At 43.8% G+C, this 17,996-nt stretch overlaps 2 protein-coding genes across 5 annotated transcripts; one reads left to right on the top strand and one right to left on the bottom strand.

Annotated features, from left to right (window-relative positions):
- Positions 1 to 522: 522 nt before the first annotated feature.
- LOC142579810 (uncharacterized) lies at positions 523 to 6,081 on the bottom strand. Of its 4 annotated transcripts, XM_075690390.1 has the most exons (7): positions 5,436 to 6,081; positions 3,103 to 3,384; positions 2,886 to 3,029; positions 2,726 to 2,821; positions 2,487 to 2,615; positions 1,113 to 1,289; positions 523 to 977 (listed from the first exon to the last, which is right to left on the bottom strand). In XM_075690390.1, the coding sequence occupies exons 1-4, from the start codon at positions 5,959 to 5,961 to the stop codon at positions 2,775 to 2,777; spliced, it is 999 nt and encodes a 332-aa protein (XP_075546505.1). In that variant the 5' UTR covers positions 5,962 to 6,081; the 3' UTR covers positions 523 to 977; positions 1,113 to 1,289; positions 2,487 to 2,615; positions 2,726 to 2,774. The 4 variants fall into 4 exon arrangements, with proteins under 4 accessions (XP_075546505.1, XP_075546504.1, XP_075546507.1 ...); XM_075690389.1 differs by lacking the exon at positions 2,487 to 2,615; XM_075690392.1 differs by lacking the exons at positions 2,487 to 2,615; positions 3,103 to 3,384.
- Positions 6,082 to 6,381: 300 nt separating this feature from the next.
- LOC142579809 (uncharacterized) lies at positions 6,382 to 13,377 on the top strand. The gene is made up of 3 exons (XM_075690388.1): positions 6,382 to 6,470; positions 6,632 to 6,874; positions 13,217 to 13,377. Exons 1-2 carry the CDS (start codon positions 6,386 to 6,388, stop codon positions 6,853 to 6,855), a joined length of 309 nt encoding a protein of 102 aa, XP_075546503.1. The 5' UTR covers positions 6,382 to 6,385; the 3' UTR covers positions 6,856 to 6,874; positions 13,217 to 13,377.
- The last annotated feature ends 4,619 nt before the right edge of the window (positions 13,378 to 17,996 follow it).

The raw sequence follows: 17,996 nt of genomic DNA, 5'->3' as shown, positions 1-17,996 counted from the left end.
TCTGTAAACGTCAATGTTTTTTGTACTGCGAGTAAATCGCTCTTGCTTTACAGTGCTCTGTTTGCAGTATAGCAGTTAATGAGTAATAGGTGCATGTGAAGTTTTAATTCGTAAATATCCCACAGATATGACAATGGATAGCACACATTTTTTAAATAGGTTTGCTCTGAGCACAAGCCTTTTGTAGGATACATATACACATTTGATTAACAATTGTTCCCCTTTATACGCAGCACACAAGCTGCAGCAAATTTGAAACAGCAGAGACTGACAACACAGTTTTTAGACTATAGTGACTATTTCAGCAACTTGCTGTGGGTGGCTTGGCTGGCTTTGGGAACTTGTCTGTATCACAATCTTGAAAGCAAGCACCTCTCTGGCATATGGTGTTCTTATAAGAGGGCAGCACAGGCACCATCCAACAATTATTTTTATTTTGCAGGCAATCTTGACTTACTAGTCCTTGCAGTCTTTCAACACGTTTCAAACTTTTGCAAGAATAGAACAAGTTCCTTGTCAAACTTGATGCAACTACATTAGCAAACCTTATTAAAAACATGCGAGAGTTGGCAGGCATGTAAGTGGCCACATATTTGAGCTGACGCATCAGGCAAACAAAGAAAAAGGCACAATGGTGGGAGAAAAAGCGTTGTAGGCACAGGAACTGCCTTGCTAGTTAACAATCCTGCAGTCCAAATACAAGAATGGAGAGAGTATTAGGTGAATGGGAGCAGGATTTAAAAGAAAGATATGAGGAAAGAAGATGGTCATGATGCGTAAGAAGTTCTTTGTGGTGCTGCTGTGCTGGCAGGCTCCGTGTTCGGTCGCATCATCACGGCCCACAGAACATGATGTACTGGTGTATCCCAGTGCCGCCGAGGAAGGTTTCCAGGCTTTCATTTGCACTAGCCTGGGATTTGGAGGAGTGCCATCACTGTGTATGCTGTGAGCCCCACTCTGCGGAGCCATTGAGACACCTGCAAATGATGCGAAGCCCTTTAGGCGCTATGGAGCAAGACAAGTGCACAGTGTCTCTCGTACTTCACCCAATTTCTACGTTTTACAAACTGGTACAAACAATTGGGGCTGTGAAATTTTGGACTTGACCATACCTTTTATGTTGGTCAGTCAGCTGGATTGGGTGCAGCTATCCGGCAGCATCTGTTTGTGCCTTGTGTGTGAGATGCAACAGGATGCCAATCCTGCAGGTGGTCCCATGAAGGGTATATTAACATGCTTTCTTGTGGTTAATGTCGGCGAGTGAAGTCGCTGCAAGTGATAACCTACAACTGCAAGCAAGGGAGATTGCACTGTCAGTGAAACAGGCTACAGGAACTCTTATATTTTAAGGAAGATACTGGGGCTTAAAAAGGCCAGCTGCAATGAAATTTCGCACAAGTAGAAAGCCCAGTTTTAGATAGTGCAAATAAAATATTGCCTCTGTGAAAAATTACATGTTTGAAATATGAGTGGATGCAACATTGGAACTAAAAAAAAAATTCTACCATTAGTGCTCGCCTAATGCAGAACCCAGAACATTGAGCATGGCTCTTTGGCATGACCTCCGAGATTATACTCTGTTTAAGTAGTATCTTGCTGCAGAGCCAAGGCTAAGTGACTTGTGAGCGCAGATTCTTGCGCAGCAAAATGTAGTGCCACAGTTCGGAAAGAAATAAGACGCCCCATGTGCAACAAATTAAACTCCATTTTTCTTGCTAAAAAAATCAGGTGCACGTTAGATTACTACTTTATGTTCTTTAATGTTACCTCTACATTAGTTTTCTACTTTAGAAACATAGAAAGCAGGCATGCATTTCATTCGGGGGCATGTTGGAATCAGGCAAATACTGCCAAATGAATCAGCAGCGTGTTTTGAAGTTCTTTCTGCATCTTGTTTAATTTCGCAGTCCTGTTAAGGTCGAATGGAAGTGGACTGTACCATATACATTTTACTCGTACTTGAGCAAGTACCGTTACCACGAGCTCGCCATCCAAGCCCCTGATTCTGTGAATCCCATGCGAGTTTCTGATTCTTCATACCAAGTCTGAGTGAGCTAGTGATTCATGAATTTGAATGAGGATGAGTCTGTGAACCTGCTAGTCTGACCAAGCACAATTGAATCAAAGTGAGTTCGACGAGGTCTCGTCATTGCAACTCTGAGTGAGTTTTGCTTTATTTATTGATCTATGGGTGTGTGAAGAAAAAGCATATGCATAACTTAACATTTAATTTGATTGACTAATATTTAATCTAATTAATTAATTACCGTATGTCAAGGTGGCACCATACAAAACGAACACAGCAAAAGGGGCTACACATGCGGTCGATTTACAAGTACACTAAGATATTAAAGACTGGCAGCGCATCCATCCTTTGGAGATGATTGGCGTTAGCAATCTCTTCTTATGGGTGTGTAATTGGTGAAGAGTGTTTTATATGTTACAATGATTATTATTAAGAGTGACACATATCCAGTGGCACATACCCAGTGCTAGGAAGCGAGCTCTTGGCTTATGGTCAACAAGAACTCGCACACATCTTAGTTCTAAGCGAGTGAAGCTGGCATCAAAGAGGCTCTCTGAAAAGTGGCATGTATCTAGCGACCTAAGTTGGCCTGAAAGGAAAACAGTCAGATCCATCAATACGGGGAAGTGCATGAAGTATCCTAAGAATGCTAGTCGCATTAAAACTTGGCAACTCGGGCACACATATAAGTCCACATACCTTGATAGGCTGCAATCTTCACTGTCACAGACATTGAGGATGGACGAGCTCACGTTTGTATTGCCCTTGTCACTACAAATGATGCTGTTTGAACATCTGCAAAGAGACATAGTGAAGAAGTATTATGATCAGCACTGACAGCGAGAACAGCTATGCTTACATTTGTGTTCCATAAACTTTGTCTGTGTGCCATAATCAGACAAGGAGTAAGACTCTGCTGCTGAAATCCTGGTACTAGAGCTTTCACAGGTGCTTGCCAGAGTAGTATCTTTCTTGATGGCGGAAGGACCCATGGTTGGCACCCCTGAAAGGTCACGACGAAGGCATTAAGATCACCAGTGCAGATCCCCGCTACAGGCAAGATTGGGCAAACTTACATTTGTGTTTACTATCGGTCTGTGTGTTTCTGGTGGTTAGAGGGGAAGGTGTCATTGCAGTTTTAACGTCCACTGTTCGAAGATGTCTGCTGCAGAAGGAAACAAGTTGTCGATGGCAGCTTGGCGTTCTCTGCTCAGCTCCTCGTGATATGGTGGCCACATCGTGCCACTGCTCATTTGACAAGTTGTCTTGAGATTTCACATCTGTAGTGGAACCCTTTGCTTCGCATTCTTGGCCTTTCTTTGCGCACTGCTCCTGAGCTTTCTTTCGAACATTCCTTCCTGCGGAAAAAAAAAACTGCTTTGTTTTCACAGCTCAGCTGTTCACAGCATGCACCTTGTTTCAAAAGCAATACTTTGCAGTGGTCATGGCTTTGGGCATGCCTGCATCATGCATCTGTACATTTTGAATGCTGAGAAGATGGTCCAAGTCAATTGGCTGAGCTCAGCTTATTATGCATGGTGCAGCTGCTTTGACAAGAGCAGTTACCATTCTAGTGGCTCTCACTCGCTTTTACTAAGGACCCTACCAGGAAACATACACAATAAGATTTCGAACAAGATCAACATAAGCTGATTTGTTGCTCCATGCAGGAAGTCAAAATTAATAATATTGCTGTTTGTGGCTCTTCCCCGTGTGCTTTGATGGTGGTGGTGGTAAACTTTATTGAAAGGGGAACGGGGGAGGTGGCTGAGGAATCGGGCTCAAGTAAGGCCCTGGGCCTGCTTGGCCTTCTCCGCCCAGTCCACCAGTTCAAGCTGTCGGTCGACGTACCCGGACCTGAGCCAGGCTGTCCAGTCAGTCTTGCTGCTAATGGGGGGATGAGAAAACAGGAGCAAGGTGCATTCCCACATTATGATAATGATTTGGCATCAATTAAAAATGCAGCTAAGTATGCCACTACATCATCAACACTGACGGCACAAACATCATCCCAGGTCAACTGCGGAAGTTCGTAAAACCGTGTCCAGTCTCTTGAATAGACTTTCCATTTAGGAACTCGTTAGCTTTAGAACAGCCGAAAAGTGATCGCTTTTGTATGGATTCTTTGGGTATGTTTGATTCGCCTGCACCACTTGAACCAGTTCGCGAGGTGCTGCACCCTGCCATTCGTTTGTGGGTTTGTGGGTTTGCGGGCGCCATTGCTGGCGCCCGCAGAACCACGACGTTTGTTTCAAAAGGCGCAGGGCTGGTTCATGATTTTGCTGCACCCGCTCCACTGTCGGTGCCGACTTGGTGCAGGCATACAGATGCGAAGCAGCGGCGCAGCAGACGACGCAGCACACGGGCGCGAGCAGCGTTAAAACCGCGCTTACACATGTCTGATGTATTTACGCCCCAGAAACCGATCATACCTGCAGTTCAGGACCTCTCAAACTTATGCACTCCGTGCACATTAGTCTGACATAGCATAACACCTACACCGCGTCTGCACCTTTGCATTCGTTTCGAGTGTTTTGCTGGGCCTGCACCTCCGGAATCGAGCTGCACAGTTTCTGAACTTCTCGTGACCGCCGTGAACTGGTTCACAGTGGTACAGGCGAATCGAACAGACCCTTTATGACATTCCACTTGACGTAAGGTATGAGCTTGCCTAATGCTATGCTTATGCCTATTGATGGGAATGTTCCATGTACAACGCTATAGAAGATTGACTCTTTACTAAGGAGGCATGCACCTACAAAAAAAAAAAAAGAAGGAAATTATTAGGCGACTCCTCGCATCACAAGTCGGATCTCCCAACAGGGTGCTATGTGAATTTAGATCTCCTAGGAGTAGGGTTCGGGAAGTTCATGAAGAAGGCTCTGAAGTTCCGTTCTGTGCAGTTGGTAGCTGGGAAGAATGCAGATGGAAACGAATGTGACTAGCTATGCATTCATCTACATAGAATTTGCAACTGGTGTTTGGAACTGCAACGAAAAGCACATTTTGCTGAGTGTGCAAAATTATCTTGCTCATAGCTTTTACTATGCATAGGCGCACTACACGGTAATTGCAGGGTAAAAGAAGCTTTCGCTCATGAAAAACAGGTTATGTGTCCCCGGCTTCGGTGACATTATAATCCAAAGTTTTATTCCTTGCTTTAACCAGAATTTCAATTGAACACACCAATCAGTTTTTCTTTACTTATTTAGGTACAACTAATTCAAAAGTACCCTCTAATTATTATATGTAAGCGATGCGCTCGATTCACACACGATAAATATTTCCAAATACACCCCCTACCCCCCTCCGAAACAAATTCCTGGGTACGGCCCCGGGCGCAAGCGTATGTTTGCTATTCCCTTTTCGTGCACTGCGCAGTTGGAAGTAGAGAAAGACGCCACCTCACCTTTACGAAGTGAGCCTTGGCAGGTGGTGCAAACGCTGAAGGTGGTAACGTCAGCCTCGGGAAAAATTTGCTCCAGCACGGGAACCCACGTCTCGTTGACGGAAACGATGTCTCGCAGATGACAGAGACGATCACACACAGAGCATATGTACCCCAAAGGGTTATCGATGAAATTGGTGGCGCTCGCGTGAAGCCGGGCATTCTGTTCGGCCTTTCGCTTCCGGGCTTCGCGCAAGACAATGCGATGGGCTTCCAAACGGGCTTCACGCTGTTGAGGAGTTTCTAAGCTATGCCGTCTTGCCTGGTACACCCGCATTGTCGCAAGCCGCTGAGCACGTTCCTCGGGAGTTTCCTGGGCACGCCAAGCCCGCGCCTTTAGCCGGACTTGTTCAGCTCGTGCCTGGCGCCTGGCGACGATTTCGGGGTCGGTCGACTCGCGCTCGACCTGCCGCTGCTTGCGTCGCTGCTCCGTCCTTCTCGCTCGGCGCTCGGCCTCTCGATCACGAAACGAACCCGGTACTTCCATAGCGCGCACAAAACCTGTACCGACTGCCAGAGGAGGTCAACCTGCAGAATACCGACCGCCTGTACCACAGAACCTAAAGCAGAACTGTAAAGAGAACCTTCCACAGTCAACAAAAATAAGGGTAGTGGTGGCTTCGTGAACTAAAGTGTACGACCGAGAGATGGCGCTGTCAAAATCAAAAGGCGTAAGCTGCTGACACGCACGTGGTAGTAGCGAAATGCCATACTAAAACGCTGCTGCCACGCACGGAAGTGACGTCAGAGTTATGATGACGTTGTTTAAACAAGTATGACGTGATCCGGTTTATAGTTTTGCGCGCGCTGCTGGAGCTGCTTCAGCTTTTCAGCTTAGCTAAGACACAATTTTACGGTTTCTTACTGTATTGTGTGCTAGAATGTTGTTCTAGTTGCGCTGGGAGAATCGGATGGTGTTCGAACTTGCCTTCACGAGCGACACTTGGACGCAACGCTGGAGCAGCTCGTTTCCTTATGCCTTGCAGCGCGTTTATGGTTGGTAGTGTGGTCTTATGTAGCTCCTGTTACGTTTTTCGGTGCTCTTGTTTGTTGAATTTGCTGTTGTGAATGGGGCACATGTTGGCTTTCAGTATGGCAGAACTTTTTTCTCTTATGGTAAAAACGTTTAAACGCGTTCTAAACTCTTGTCGCTGCAGCCAGAGTGCGGGAAGCCTCGAGCTCGCTTCTTCCCGGCGCCGCCCCGGCTTCGAGGGCCGCCGGGGACCTTCTCCATCGGCGTTGCCGCCGCTGGGAGACGACTCTCAAAAGTTCAGAGTTGGCAGACCGCAGCTCTGGGCCATCCGGCAAGCCGAAGGTGCCGCTCGAGTTCAAGGACTTCGAGCCGCCACCTGACAAAAACTGCCGGACCATTCTCTATTAAAGTTTCTTCTTCATCCTTCGTAGGATTGCTGTTGCAATTTTTTTACGGCAATGTCGCATTTACCTCTACTGTTTCTTGTCTTGCATCTTCATGCTGTTTCCCTGTTTACCTCGGATTTTGGTGGCTAGCGAATCGCGACTTGCTTGTGCACCTGCTCGTTACAGTTCAAAAGGCACATGTTGAGCAACCTGAATGTAAACTATGAAGACAAATATTGCAAAAGGTGGCCCAGCCACTCATAGCTCTACTTTGGTTCAATTTTGTTGTATAAAGTTTGGCTGTCTTGAAGACCGAGAAATTTTCTTAAATTTCTTCCAGCTAGTTTGCTAAGCTGCTATTTAGTATTGCTTCTTATGATGGCGCTGTGCGAGGTACCAGGTTTGCGCAAATGTTCCTCGCAACTTGTTTGTAGACATGACGTAGCTTCATTGCAGGAACCTGCATTTTGTTATACATGTGAAATGCATGCTAATATGACCAGTGTGGGCTTGCAGGTCCATGCATGCCGCTCTCAAGCAAATGCCGTTTCCATTGTATGAATCTTCCTTGACCTTGCTGCACTTCACAGGGCTTGTTTGGTTAATCCTTTTGTTTGTGCAATAGAATGCTCATAGGTCTTGAGCTTTACCCTGATCCTTTTGTCCAACAAAAAAAAAAAACTCTTTAGGCATTGCGTTAGGGAACATATCTGGGTGATAATGTGACAATCTTTGCCTCTATAACCTTTCTTTTCTCCCATCTACAGAAGTTGTCAACCACCTGTCCCTTTGTTCGAACAGAGTGCCATGCATTGACAGAAATTCTCATCACAAGAAAATCTCTGAAGGAAATTTTTGAAACTGACTAGGACTTCGTCTTGGGCAAGTTGGTGAAATCTGCGACGCATTTTTTTTTTTTTGTGCGCAAAAAGATATTTATAGAAGAAGGACACATGAAAGTGCGAACTACCAACTGACTTAATGATTCAAAGGATGGAAGCTAGGGTACAAATTTTGTGCACATGCAAGAGGCGAATGTTGTGACAGTGCTAGTTTGTCTAGTAATGCTACAAATCGGCATTAAACAAGTGCACTTCTGGGGAATTAAGGCAATTGAAGTGCTACTGACATGTGCACCATCTCTCTGATAAAATATTCCTTCGCGAGTTCATGTGCTGTTTTGTTGCTACTTCTGCCCAGGATCACAATGTTGGAAAGCACGGCTCACATGAGCAGGCCTTGCAATGTGCGCTGCACCATCCGGTTTATTTAAATTGTTTGAATGCTCCCTCAAATAGTCATTTAGGCATTGGGCCGTTTGGTCTACATAGAACTTGCCACAGCCGAGAGGTATCTCATAGACCAACCCACAGCACAATGCAAAATGGTTGGCATGATTTTTCATACACCCTTGTCTCGTGGTATGGGAGCCACTAGCAAAATTATTTGCTTTCACGTCGATAAATGTTGTACACTGTTGCACACATTTTTGGCGTGACAGAATGGGTCTTTTTTTTTTTGCATGAGTGCGAACATTCATAGCGATGGAAACACAAAAATTGTTTCAAGTGAGGCACTAGATCACCCAGAGCAACAATCTAAAGAAAACATGTATTTTATGTTAATCTTGATTTATTAAACAATTTTCTCGCCCTAATGTGGCAAAGAGGACATCTTAACCTCTACACGGACAGGCAGAAGAATGACAATTCCATGAGAAATGTCAACATATGAGCATGGAAAGCGCAGTTGCCAGTGATGTGAGGACTGACGACTTAACAAGTACCACAACGCGGAATGGAAAGCGTATGCGTCAGCTCCCGCCTTTTAAAAGGTTGATGCTCTTATTGAACACGCCAATGCCATGCTGTGCCCCGACCAGCTTCAAAGCCGCAAACTGCACTGTTTTGCAGTACGCTGCGACTGCAGCCCACTTGTTGCCTGATGTAGATTCCGGAAATGAGCTGAGAAGGTCTAAGCCGACACGATGGAAGGTCTTGGTAGGGATGTCGAGCGGCTGCAGGTAACCGGTGGGGAGCTGGGAAGGCTTCTTACGTCGTTGGCAAAGTTCACAAGTGGGGACACAACATCGTACGGAACGGGCAAGGCCCGTCCAAAAAATACGGCGACGTACACGGTCATAGGTTCGAGATACGGCAAGGTGTGCTGCCGTTGGTGCGTCGTGAAGCTCTTCTAGAACAGTGGAGCGGAGGTGTTTAGGTATTACAAGTAGAAACTCAGAGCCGTCCAGATGAAGGTTACAGAGGACGAAGAGGCGTAGAGCAGCATCGGCTGGAGAATGTTCAAAATGGTCTACGAGTGCTCTGATGTAGCCGTCATGATGTTGCTCGTCGGCGAAATGAAGCAGCTGTGATACAGAGAATACACAAGAAGCACTGGCAATATTGGAGGAGTCAAAGTTGTCAACAGGTAACGCGACAAGCAGTCAGCGTCTTGGTGCAGGCGGCCAGACTTGTACACCATGGAATATGAAAATTCTTGTAGCCTCAAAGCCCATCGACCAAGCTGGCCTGTAGGGTCTTTTAGTGATGAAAGCTAGCAGAGAGCATGATGGTCAGTGACTACGGAAAAAGGGCGACTGTAAAGGTAAGGACAGATATTCGCAACTGCCCAGACGACAGCAAGGCATTCTCATTCCGTAATGGAATAGTTGTGCTCCGATTGTGCTAGGAGGTGGCTCGCATAAGTAATAACGCGATCCTGTCCACGCTGACGCTGGGCTAAGACTGTACCTACGCCATGACCGCTGGCATCTGTACGCAATTCTGTAGGGGCATCAGGGTCGAAGTGGGCGAGAAGAATGGGTGGTGAGGTTAGAAGAGTGACAAGACGAGAGAAGGCGGCGGCTTCTGAAGTACCCCACACCTCCACCAGAATGTTACGTGTGAAAAGACAGACGAAAGGGGCTATTTACAGGTTATTTACACTGGAGCCAGGCAGCCAGGCCGACCCTCGCTCGCACTAAGAGCTGCGACGTCATCTTCGTTCTCGTGGCGGCCCGTCTTTTGAGCATTGCTCGATGATATTGTAATAATATTACTGCGAATAGAGCTTTTGTAATTGAGAAACTGAAGTAAATGCAGGACACAATTAGACACTCCCTTAGACATTCAAGTACTAGCCAGATGATGAAGGCACTCCTCATTAAAATTCTGTCACTGGAACTCATCTACTAGTAATAAAAATATCGCTGCATTGCATTATAACATGAAAGAAAATGCTTCTTGTCTAGTTCTATTTGATTTTTAGAAAAAAGAACCTATTGAGGTTACCCTTGAAAGCATCGCCCACGCTTTTGTGTTTCAGTAGTTATTATGTAGTGCTGAGCTGGCTTTTCTGGCTCGCGAAACTTGCACAAACTTCAAGTCGCAGAGAATTTTATGTTCATGTGATGTCGTGGTATGTCTGAACAGTCCATGCCACTTGACCAAGAGCAGCTGCAGTGGTGAATCCAATGTTCTGTCTTGGGTCGGTTGCTCCATGGCCGCACGTACGCATTTTTCGTAGAAAACTGTAGCACCATCTGTAGGGCGCTGTTTTACTCACCGATGAAAGCAAAGGGCAGTCGTGGCGTATGCAACGTCGCCATTCCCTGCTCAGGAGCAGGTGATTTGAATTCCTCTCTAGGTATGCGGACCCTTCAGACGCAATTTCCTCGTAAACTAAGTCTTGTTGGCACGAAACAAGCACTGTGAGGTTTATGGAATGCTACTTTAATAGGCCGCATCTATTTATTTATTTCATACATACTGCTAGCCTCCATTTCGAGGCTGTTGCAGGACATGGGAAAATACATTGCATCAAAATATGAATGGCAAACTTATACACTTGTTAATATTGTAGTTTACGAGAAGATGTAGTTGAGCAATACAATAAGAGGGTGTGACCTTCCTGAGTCAGCCCTTAAAGGTTAATGAACAAAAATGCAGAAGCATAAGGCAAACAACAAAAAAAGTACACCAAACCAATTGCAAACATATTGCAGTGTCTGTAGGCGATACTTATAAGTTAAGATGCGTACTCAGACCTATTTTTCCAGCATAGGAAGGAAATCGTCAGGTGAACAAATTATATCACTAGGCAATGAATTCTAATCACTGATTGTCTGAGGAAAGAAAAAAATACCTGAATGTGTCTGTGTGGAACCTGTATTCAATTAAATGTTTAAGGTGTTTAGTTCTAGTGTTTCGCTGTTCAGAGAAAGACACATATGCACCACTGTGTAATTTGTAGCCCCCATTAAGGAGGTGGAACAGAAACTTGAGGCATAAGAATTTAGCACGCTTGCAAATAGTACTATAGTCCACTACTACTTAGTAGTCTGCTTTGTATTTTCCTTTAATGTCCCATGAAATGACCATATTAGGGAGCACTCAAACAATTCAAATAAATTTCAAGGTGTGCATCTTGGCATGCTTTGCAAGGCCTGCTAACGTGAACTGTGCTTTTCGTGTGTTATGATCTTGGGCAGTGCATGAGTTCATGGAAGCATACGGTGTTAGGACGATCCTGCATGTGTTAGTAAATGTAAATTATTTTAATTGCATGTAACCTTAGAAGCAGGCTAGTAGCCAATAAACTCTTGTTTGCTAACCCAAGGCATCGAGGCGGTCAAAGTCAGGGTCGTTGACCATTTGCCTGCTCCTAACCCCAATTATTGGCAAATCAGTTCTGTAGAAACCCGCAAGATCAAGGAGGGTACACGAAAAGGAAAATTCTTGAGACCCATATGGGTTTTTAAAAAAAGGCGGTGACTGGTGACATGCGTAGTAGAGGCGAAATGCCATACCAAAACGCTACTGCCATGCACGGAAATGATGTCACATTTTTGACCACGTGATTGTGACGTTTAAACAAGTATGGCGTGTTCCAGTTAACAATTTTGCTACAGTTCGCGCGCGCTGCTTCCACTTTTGATCTTAGTTAAAACATAAATTGATGGTTCCTTACTGTATTGTGTAGCAAAACATGCTAGTTAGTTGTGCTGGGACAACCGAAATGTGCCTGAGCTTGCGATCATGAGCGACACTTGGGCCCATGCCTAAAGCAACTCATTTCCTTATACCTTGCAGTGCCTGTTATGGTTCATAACGTGGTTTTGTGCAGCTTACTGTTCAGTTTTTCAGTGCTGTTGCTCTTGTTTGCTGAATTTGTTGTAAATGGAGCTCGTGAGTGTCTTCAGCTTGGCGGCACTTTCTTCTCTTATGACAGAAAGGTTTAAAATATTTCTAAACGTTTGTTGCTGTCGCTTACTTGAGTACGTTGATCGTGAAGACTTTTCCTTTTTTTTTTCCATCTTTCGTGGGGCTTTGCATAATGTGCGAGTAAGTGAGCTGTCGCAAATTTTTATGGCACTCAATGCAGCGTTTACCTCTACTCTTCGTCTACTGTACGGTTTCCCTAATCACGGATTTCTCGGCTCGATTGTGAATCACGACTTGCTTGAGAACCTGCTAGAAAGCCCAAAGAAGGCTACAGCATCTACATTCTGCGCCTGCTCGCAACACTTCAAAATGCACATGTTGAGAAACCCTAATCTAAACTATGAAAACCAGTATATAGGAACGTGTTCTACTCAGGCTCAATCTTGCTCTCAAATTAAGTTTGTCTTGAAGCCAGAATGCGGTGCAGCTTGTTTCCTAAACTGATATGTATACTAGCATTGTTGTTTCTTACGCTGTTATCTGAGGCACCATGCTTGCACGAACATTCTTCGCAACTTGTATGGAAATACGACGTAGATTCATTGTAGGAATCAAGCTTTGTGTCCTGTCCTTCTCTTGGATTTTATTTTCGCGCTATTCTTGAGCTCGAATCAGGAATTTGTCATTGTAGAACCTGCACTACGTAGATGTGAAATGTAAAGACACTATACTGGTAGGTGGGTGTACGCAAATGTGTAAGTTTCTAGGCTCATGCCAATCAAGAAAATGCCAATTTTTCATCCCGTGAGTCTTTCTTCACCTTGTGGAATTTCGCAAGCCTTGTTTCAGTCATCCCTTGGTATCCGTTGCAGCAGCTCAGTGTCTATAGTGCCCTGCTGAGCACAAGCTCAGTGGTTTGATTCCCGGCTCTAACAGCCACAGTTTGATGGGGGTGAAACGTAAAAACACTTGCATTTGAGCTTTGGGCGCACTTTAAGGAATCTCCGGTGGTCAAAATAAACCAGAACCTACAATGTAAACCACAGTGAAGTTACATGTCAAAACCTCACAGTTAAAGTAATCTCTTGATCTGTATAACAAAATTCTGATAAGTTTTATCCCTTAGCATGATCCTCTTGTCTAATAAAACTTTTTAAGGCATTGTGTAAAAATATGTTTTGGATGACTACTGAGTATTTTTCCTCAAATCTTTTTCAGCACCAAACCGAAGAAGTTGTCGATCACTTTGGACTTTTCTCAAACAGGGTGTTGTCCGGTGATTGAATTTCTCTTCACACAAGGACAGATTGTGAAGGAGATTTTGTAAACTATCAGCAGCAGTAGAGAACGAGGCACAAAGAATAAAGGAAATTGATGGACCCAATTTTCTGTTATTTACTATGTTGTGAAGGAAGCAGACAGTGAAGCTGGACAATATGTAGGGGAAATCATAATGTAGAAATAATAAGTAAAGAGGAAGTGAAAGTTGATAGAAAGACAACTTGCTGAAGGTGGGAGCCGAACCCCCATACTGTGCATTAAGCATGCCGTGCATTGCCAATTAAGCTACTGATGTGGTCGTCCTCCCATTTACTTGGCTATCTGTGTATGTGTAAGGGGTAGTCCTGGGAGGGTTGGCCAGCACTGCTTCTCTCGGCCATGTCAGGGGATGTGGAACATCTCTAACTGATGATGTCAAATTGTATGACTTCAGGATTAGGCAACTGGACAACAAGCCCTTAAATGCTCCCTCATGGCATCAAGGCAGCCAAAGAAAATACCTTTGACCAGTTGCTTGCTGCAAAGCTGATTTACTATGTGACTCCTGTTCTTAAAAAGGGATGTTCCACATGTGCTGTTGTTGGCTACGAGTGGCCCTGGCTAGCACTACTAGTGCTCTTTTTGTATGTGTACACAAATACCTAAGAAAGTGAACAAGGGAGGGCCCTCATGACAGCTTAACTGGTATAGCACAGTACGTATAATGTGGTTCAGCTCCCACCTTTTCATCCACTTTCGTTTCCTTTATTTCTACATTTCAATGAAACACAATTTCCCCTGTGCTTTCTCTGGCTTTGTAGTCTGTTTTTTCATATAGTAAAAAGAAGGCTGCCTGAAGTTCATACAGGCCGCTTCAGTATTTTTGTACAATCCCATAAGAAAAGGCATTTGTTCCCCTCGGCTAAAGAAATACAGAATCCAGGTTTGTGCAATTTATCTGATATGTCCACATTTTGGGACAAAGTCTTCATGGACTATCTGGAAGCAGTGGCGAAGCCAGTGGGTAACAAACTGGGCACAAGCCCTCACTCACCCCCCCCCCCTGCACACACACACACACACACATACAAAATTTCTATCTATATGGAATCTGCCCAGCCCCCTTTCCGTCCGCAGTCATGTTGGTGCAGCCCGTCCACCTGCTCTCCCTATAAAAAAAATTTTGGCTATGCCACTGTGTTGAAATATGTGCCACAGTAGTCATCAATGTTTTAAGAAATTGAGGAAGAAGCTAAACAAGTGAAATGTCGAAGAAAGTTCTCAGGTGTGTTGCTCATGCATGGCAACATGCCAGACTGCATGGCGAAATTTGGTTTGCGATGCACTCTGGCATGTTTGAAACATGCGTGCCAACTGCACGCTAGCCTAGCCTGATCACTACTGCTGTGCACAATTAAAGTCATGCTTTTGACATCAATTAAACAGTAATCTGATTTAGAGAAAAGCATGCTTCTGCATACTTTTGCCCTTTCACTTGCTGGCTCTGCTGGTTGTTGCCAAGCTGGATGATCGTGTAGCTGGTGGATCGGCATTCCTGACCCCTTCAACTTGAGCACAAGCCTCAGGTATCTCCTTTTCTTTTGCACAACCTATACCTTGCAGCAGTTGTTGCAGTTCATAGTGTACGTCTGTGCAACTGGCACTCTACATTCCAGTTTTGTACTTTATGTTTTGTTTGGTTTGCTGTTGGTTAGCCCTCATTAGTCCTACCACACATCTACTGTTCTGAACCATGTTCACGATATTTAACTATATAAGGAACTTCCTTGTTACTTGATTTGTCTTTTACATATGAGAATTGGATCAGAACTACCCTACTTTGTTCATACATGGTCAATCACACTCGTGTCTTGTTGGTTAGCAGCTCCACAGTGAAGCATGTCCAATAGTGTACCTTATGTGATTTGGATGTGTGGACAAAAGCACAGGTGCACACCTCGCATTTAGCCAGATATTTTATCAGGTGCTGTATTTTCCAACCACTTATTTAATTTACTAGTTTTACCTTTCATCTAAGTGTGGATGCTACTGAACTGCTATCACTGGGGCTGGCAATATTATACATAATATATGCTACCTTTGCAACTTGGTCCCTGTTAAAGCTTGAAGAAAAATAATCCTATAATACAAGCAGTCACATAATGTACCCCTGGAAAAAGATGGTTCATTTGCAAAACCTACTCGACATAATTTATTAATAAAAAGAAATGGGGTGAGACAGATGGAATGCCCTTCCTGAAATTATAAAAGGCAAAGTAGACTGGTCTCATTTTTTTCTACACCACCACAGCTGTGGTGCATGCTGGTAATTGCACTACAGCTGAGTTGCGAACAGAGAGCATATAAAATGTGTAATCCACCGAGTCTTTTTGATCATAGGCAACAGTTTTTTTCGTTGAAGCATTGTGACATTATAGTAAAGGAATAAACTGTTGCGTCCCTGTATGCTGCAATGAAATGCAAAGGAACAAAATTCTCTAAGTCTTTATTTCTTTCAAAAAGACAACAGCTTGCCACAGGAACACATGTTTAAGGACTATAGCAAATTAGCCTGACAGAAAAGCAAGTAAAATTTTTTTGTTGGTTTGATTTCGTGAAAAACTGCTGTGGCTGCTAGTGCAGCTTGTAAAACTTGGGCAAATGGAACGTGGCAATCGTGCATTTTCACCACAATGTACACGACGATGCTGTGAAAGGCACAAAGATGTGAACAAATGAAAGGATCAGTCATGTGCAGTGAAGTCTTAGAAGTAAGAGAGGCTTTGAAGACATGCAGCAATACCAGATAAATATAACGGACAAATGAGCATTCAGTATGAAGTGCTGCTCACACGGCCAGGCTTGGCCATTGTAAACAAGAACAAACATGCATTGCTCGGTCTGTATACCTGCGCTCATCTGCTATACAATAGTCCTAGCCACATCCCTGACCATCAAAAATCTACCCATTCATTTAGATGGCTAGATAACATTGCTTTCTTGAACTCCTGGCATTGTTGATAGACAGCACTTTAACTGCAGGGCTACAGTTGCGTATTAGTGAATGCGTCTTGTGACATAAGCAAATTGTAATCACTCGGGCTCAACAAAGAATTAACCTCACGCTCATATATTCAAGAAAAAAAACAGTTCACCCAAGCATTTCTATACTTTCTGCAGGAAAAGAAAAATGCAATAGAAAGCATAACCAACGCTTCACAACCTTGCATTCAACTGGTCACTTTTAAGCATTATTGCTCATCTTTAAGGTCCTTTAATGAATCAAGAAAACGTGCCAACAAGCACCTTGTAACAAAAATCGTGCAACCCAACTTTGTTGCTTCGTACAACTATTAGAGTGCTTGAAAACAGCAAGTCAAATAAGCCATAAAGCTTACCATTTAAGAAAATCCTTTGCTGGGCTAGTTGGTTCATTATCAGTCTAATAGTGGAAAGTGCAAACTTCAAACGGGACAGAAAGAGAGTCCTGTGTCTGTCTCTCTATCCATCTTGTTTGAAGTTTCTGCTTTCCTTATTCCATTCAAAGCTTACTGCTTCCAAGTTCCTCATAGTGTATGTGATATTAACCATTGCAAAAGCATTTTCTTCAAGCAAATAAACATCATTAAGTAAATTTCAATGCATGTCCTTATATTTAAACATGCATGCAGATTATATCCTTGGTCGAGTCACTGCTGAAATGTAAACACATGACCACCACCATTTATATGCAAGGTGTCGTAATTTGGGATTGTCAAGCTTGGATATTAATGCAAAACGTCATTGGAGAGCAACTTTTTTTTTCTTCCTTTATATACTTCCTTGAGTATTTTCTGCCGCAAACAGAAAAGAATCTGCTTCACATAGCTGGTGCATGTTAACAGATGCAAGCTTTGAAACACATGTCATTCACATTGAGATAATGAACTTTCACGTCTCCAGCCCCTCAACTTGGCCAGAAGTGTAGTCGCTGAATATGCACTCTGACCACCACCACTGCTTCCACAAAACTCATGTTGGTGAATATGCAAACTCTATAACTATTACGCAGTGCCTTCCCACCGTGTTCCAAATTCTCCTAAGAACTACAAGTAACATGGCAGGAAAAAAGCATGCATCTGCGTGCTAGGCATGGTGAGATTGGTCTATTAGGTGCTAAATTGCAGCAAATCCATTGCCTTTGTTGCAATACACTATAAGCAAAGCTTTCCTGAATCATTACATTTACATACTATGCAAAGAGATACATGATCTCTGCACTTGTTTTTTATTTCTATACCATCTGCTTTAAATGCAAATGAAAGGTCTCATATGGCGTTATGGTATGCAACGACGACTTGCAGCTGAATGCATCATTTTGCAACTGGTGACAAAAGCATTGTGAGCAGCGGTATATGTACGTAGAAGTATGGCTTTTAGAAAATTTAGCAACGTTGAGTCGGGTATTGCTAAAAAAAAGTTTGTGAAACTGTTTTGAAGGTGTTAAGACACAGCAGTGCATGTCACAAAGATGCATGCATGTCTATGGCATTTGCACTGCCTTGCAGCATTGTTAGACATCATATACTACAAGCATAGCCTCCCATACACTTTTGTCAGGATTATATTGGTTATGCTGGGCACCTCGTAAATTTTTCACAGTCATGCTAAGAAATTTACTACTGCACCCAAGACCCAAACAGAGTTTCCTTTGTGTGTATCTGACCATAACCTTCGAAGTCTTGTAGTGAAAGGACAC

This window comes from Dermacentor variabilis, chromosome 4, assembly GCF_050947875.1.
Source record: "Dermacentor variabilis isolate Ectoservices chromosome 4, ASM5094787v1, whole genome shotgun sequence".
NCBI classification, from domain to species: Eukaryota; Metazoa; Arthropoda; class Arachnida; order Ixodida; family Ixodidae; genus Dermacentor; species Dermacentor variabilis.
This window is presented reverse-complemented; position numbering and strand designations above follow the sequence as displayed.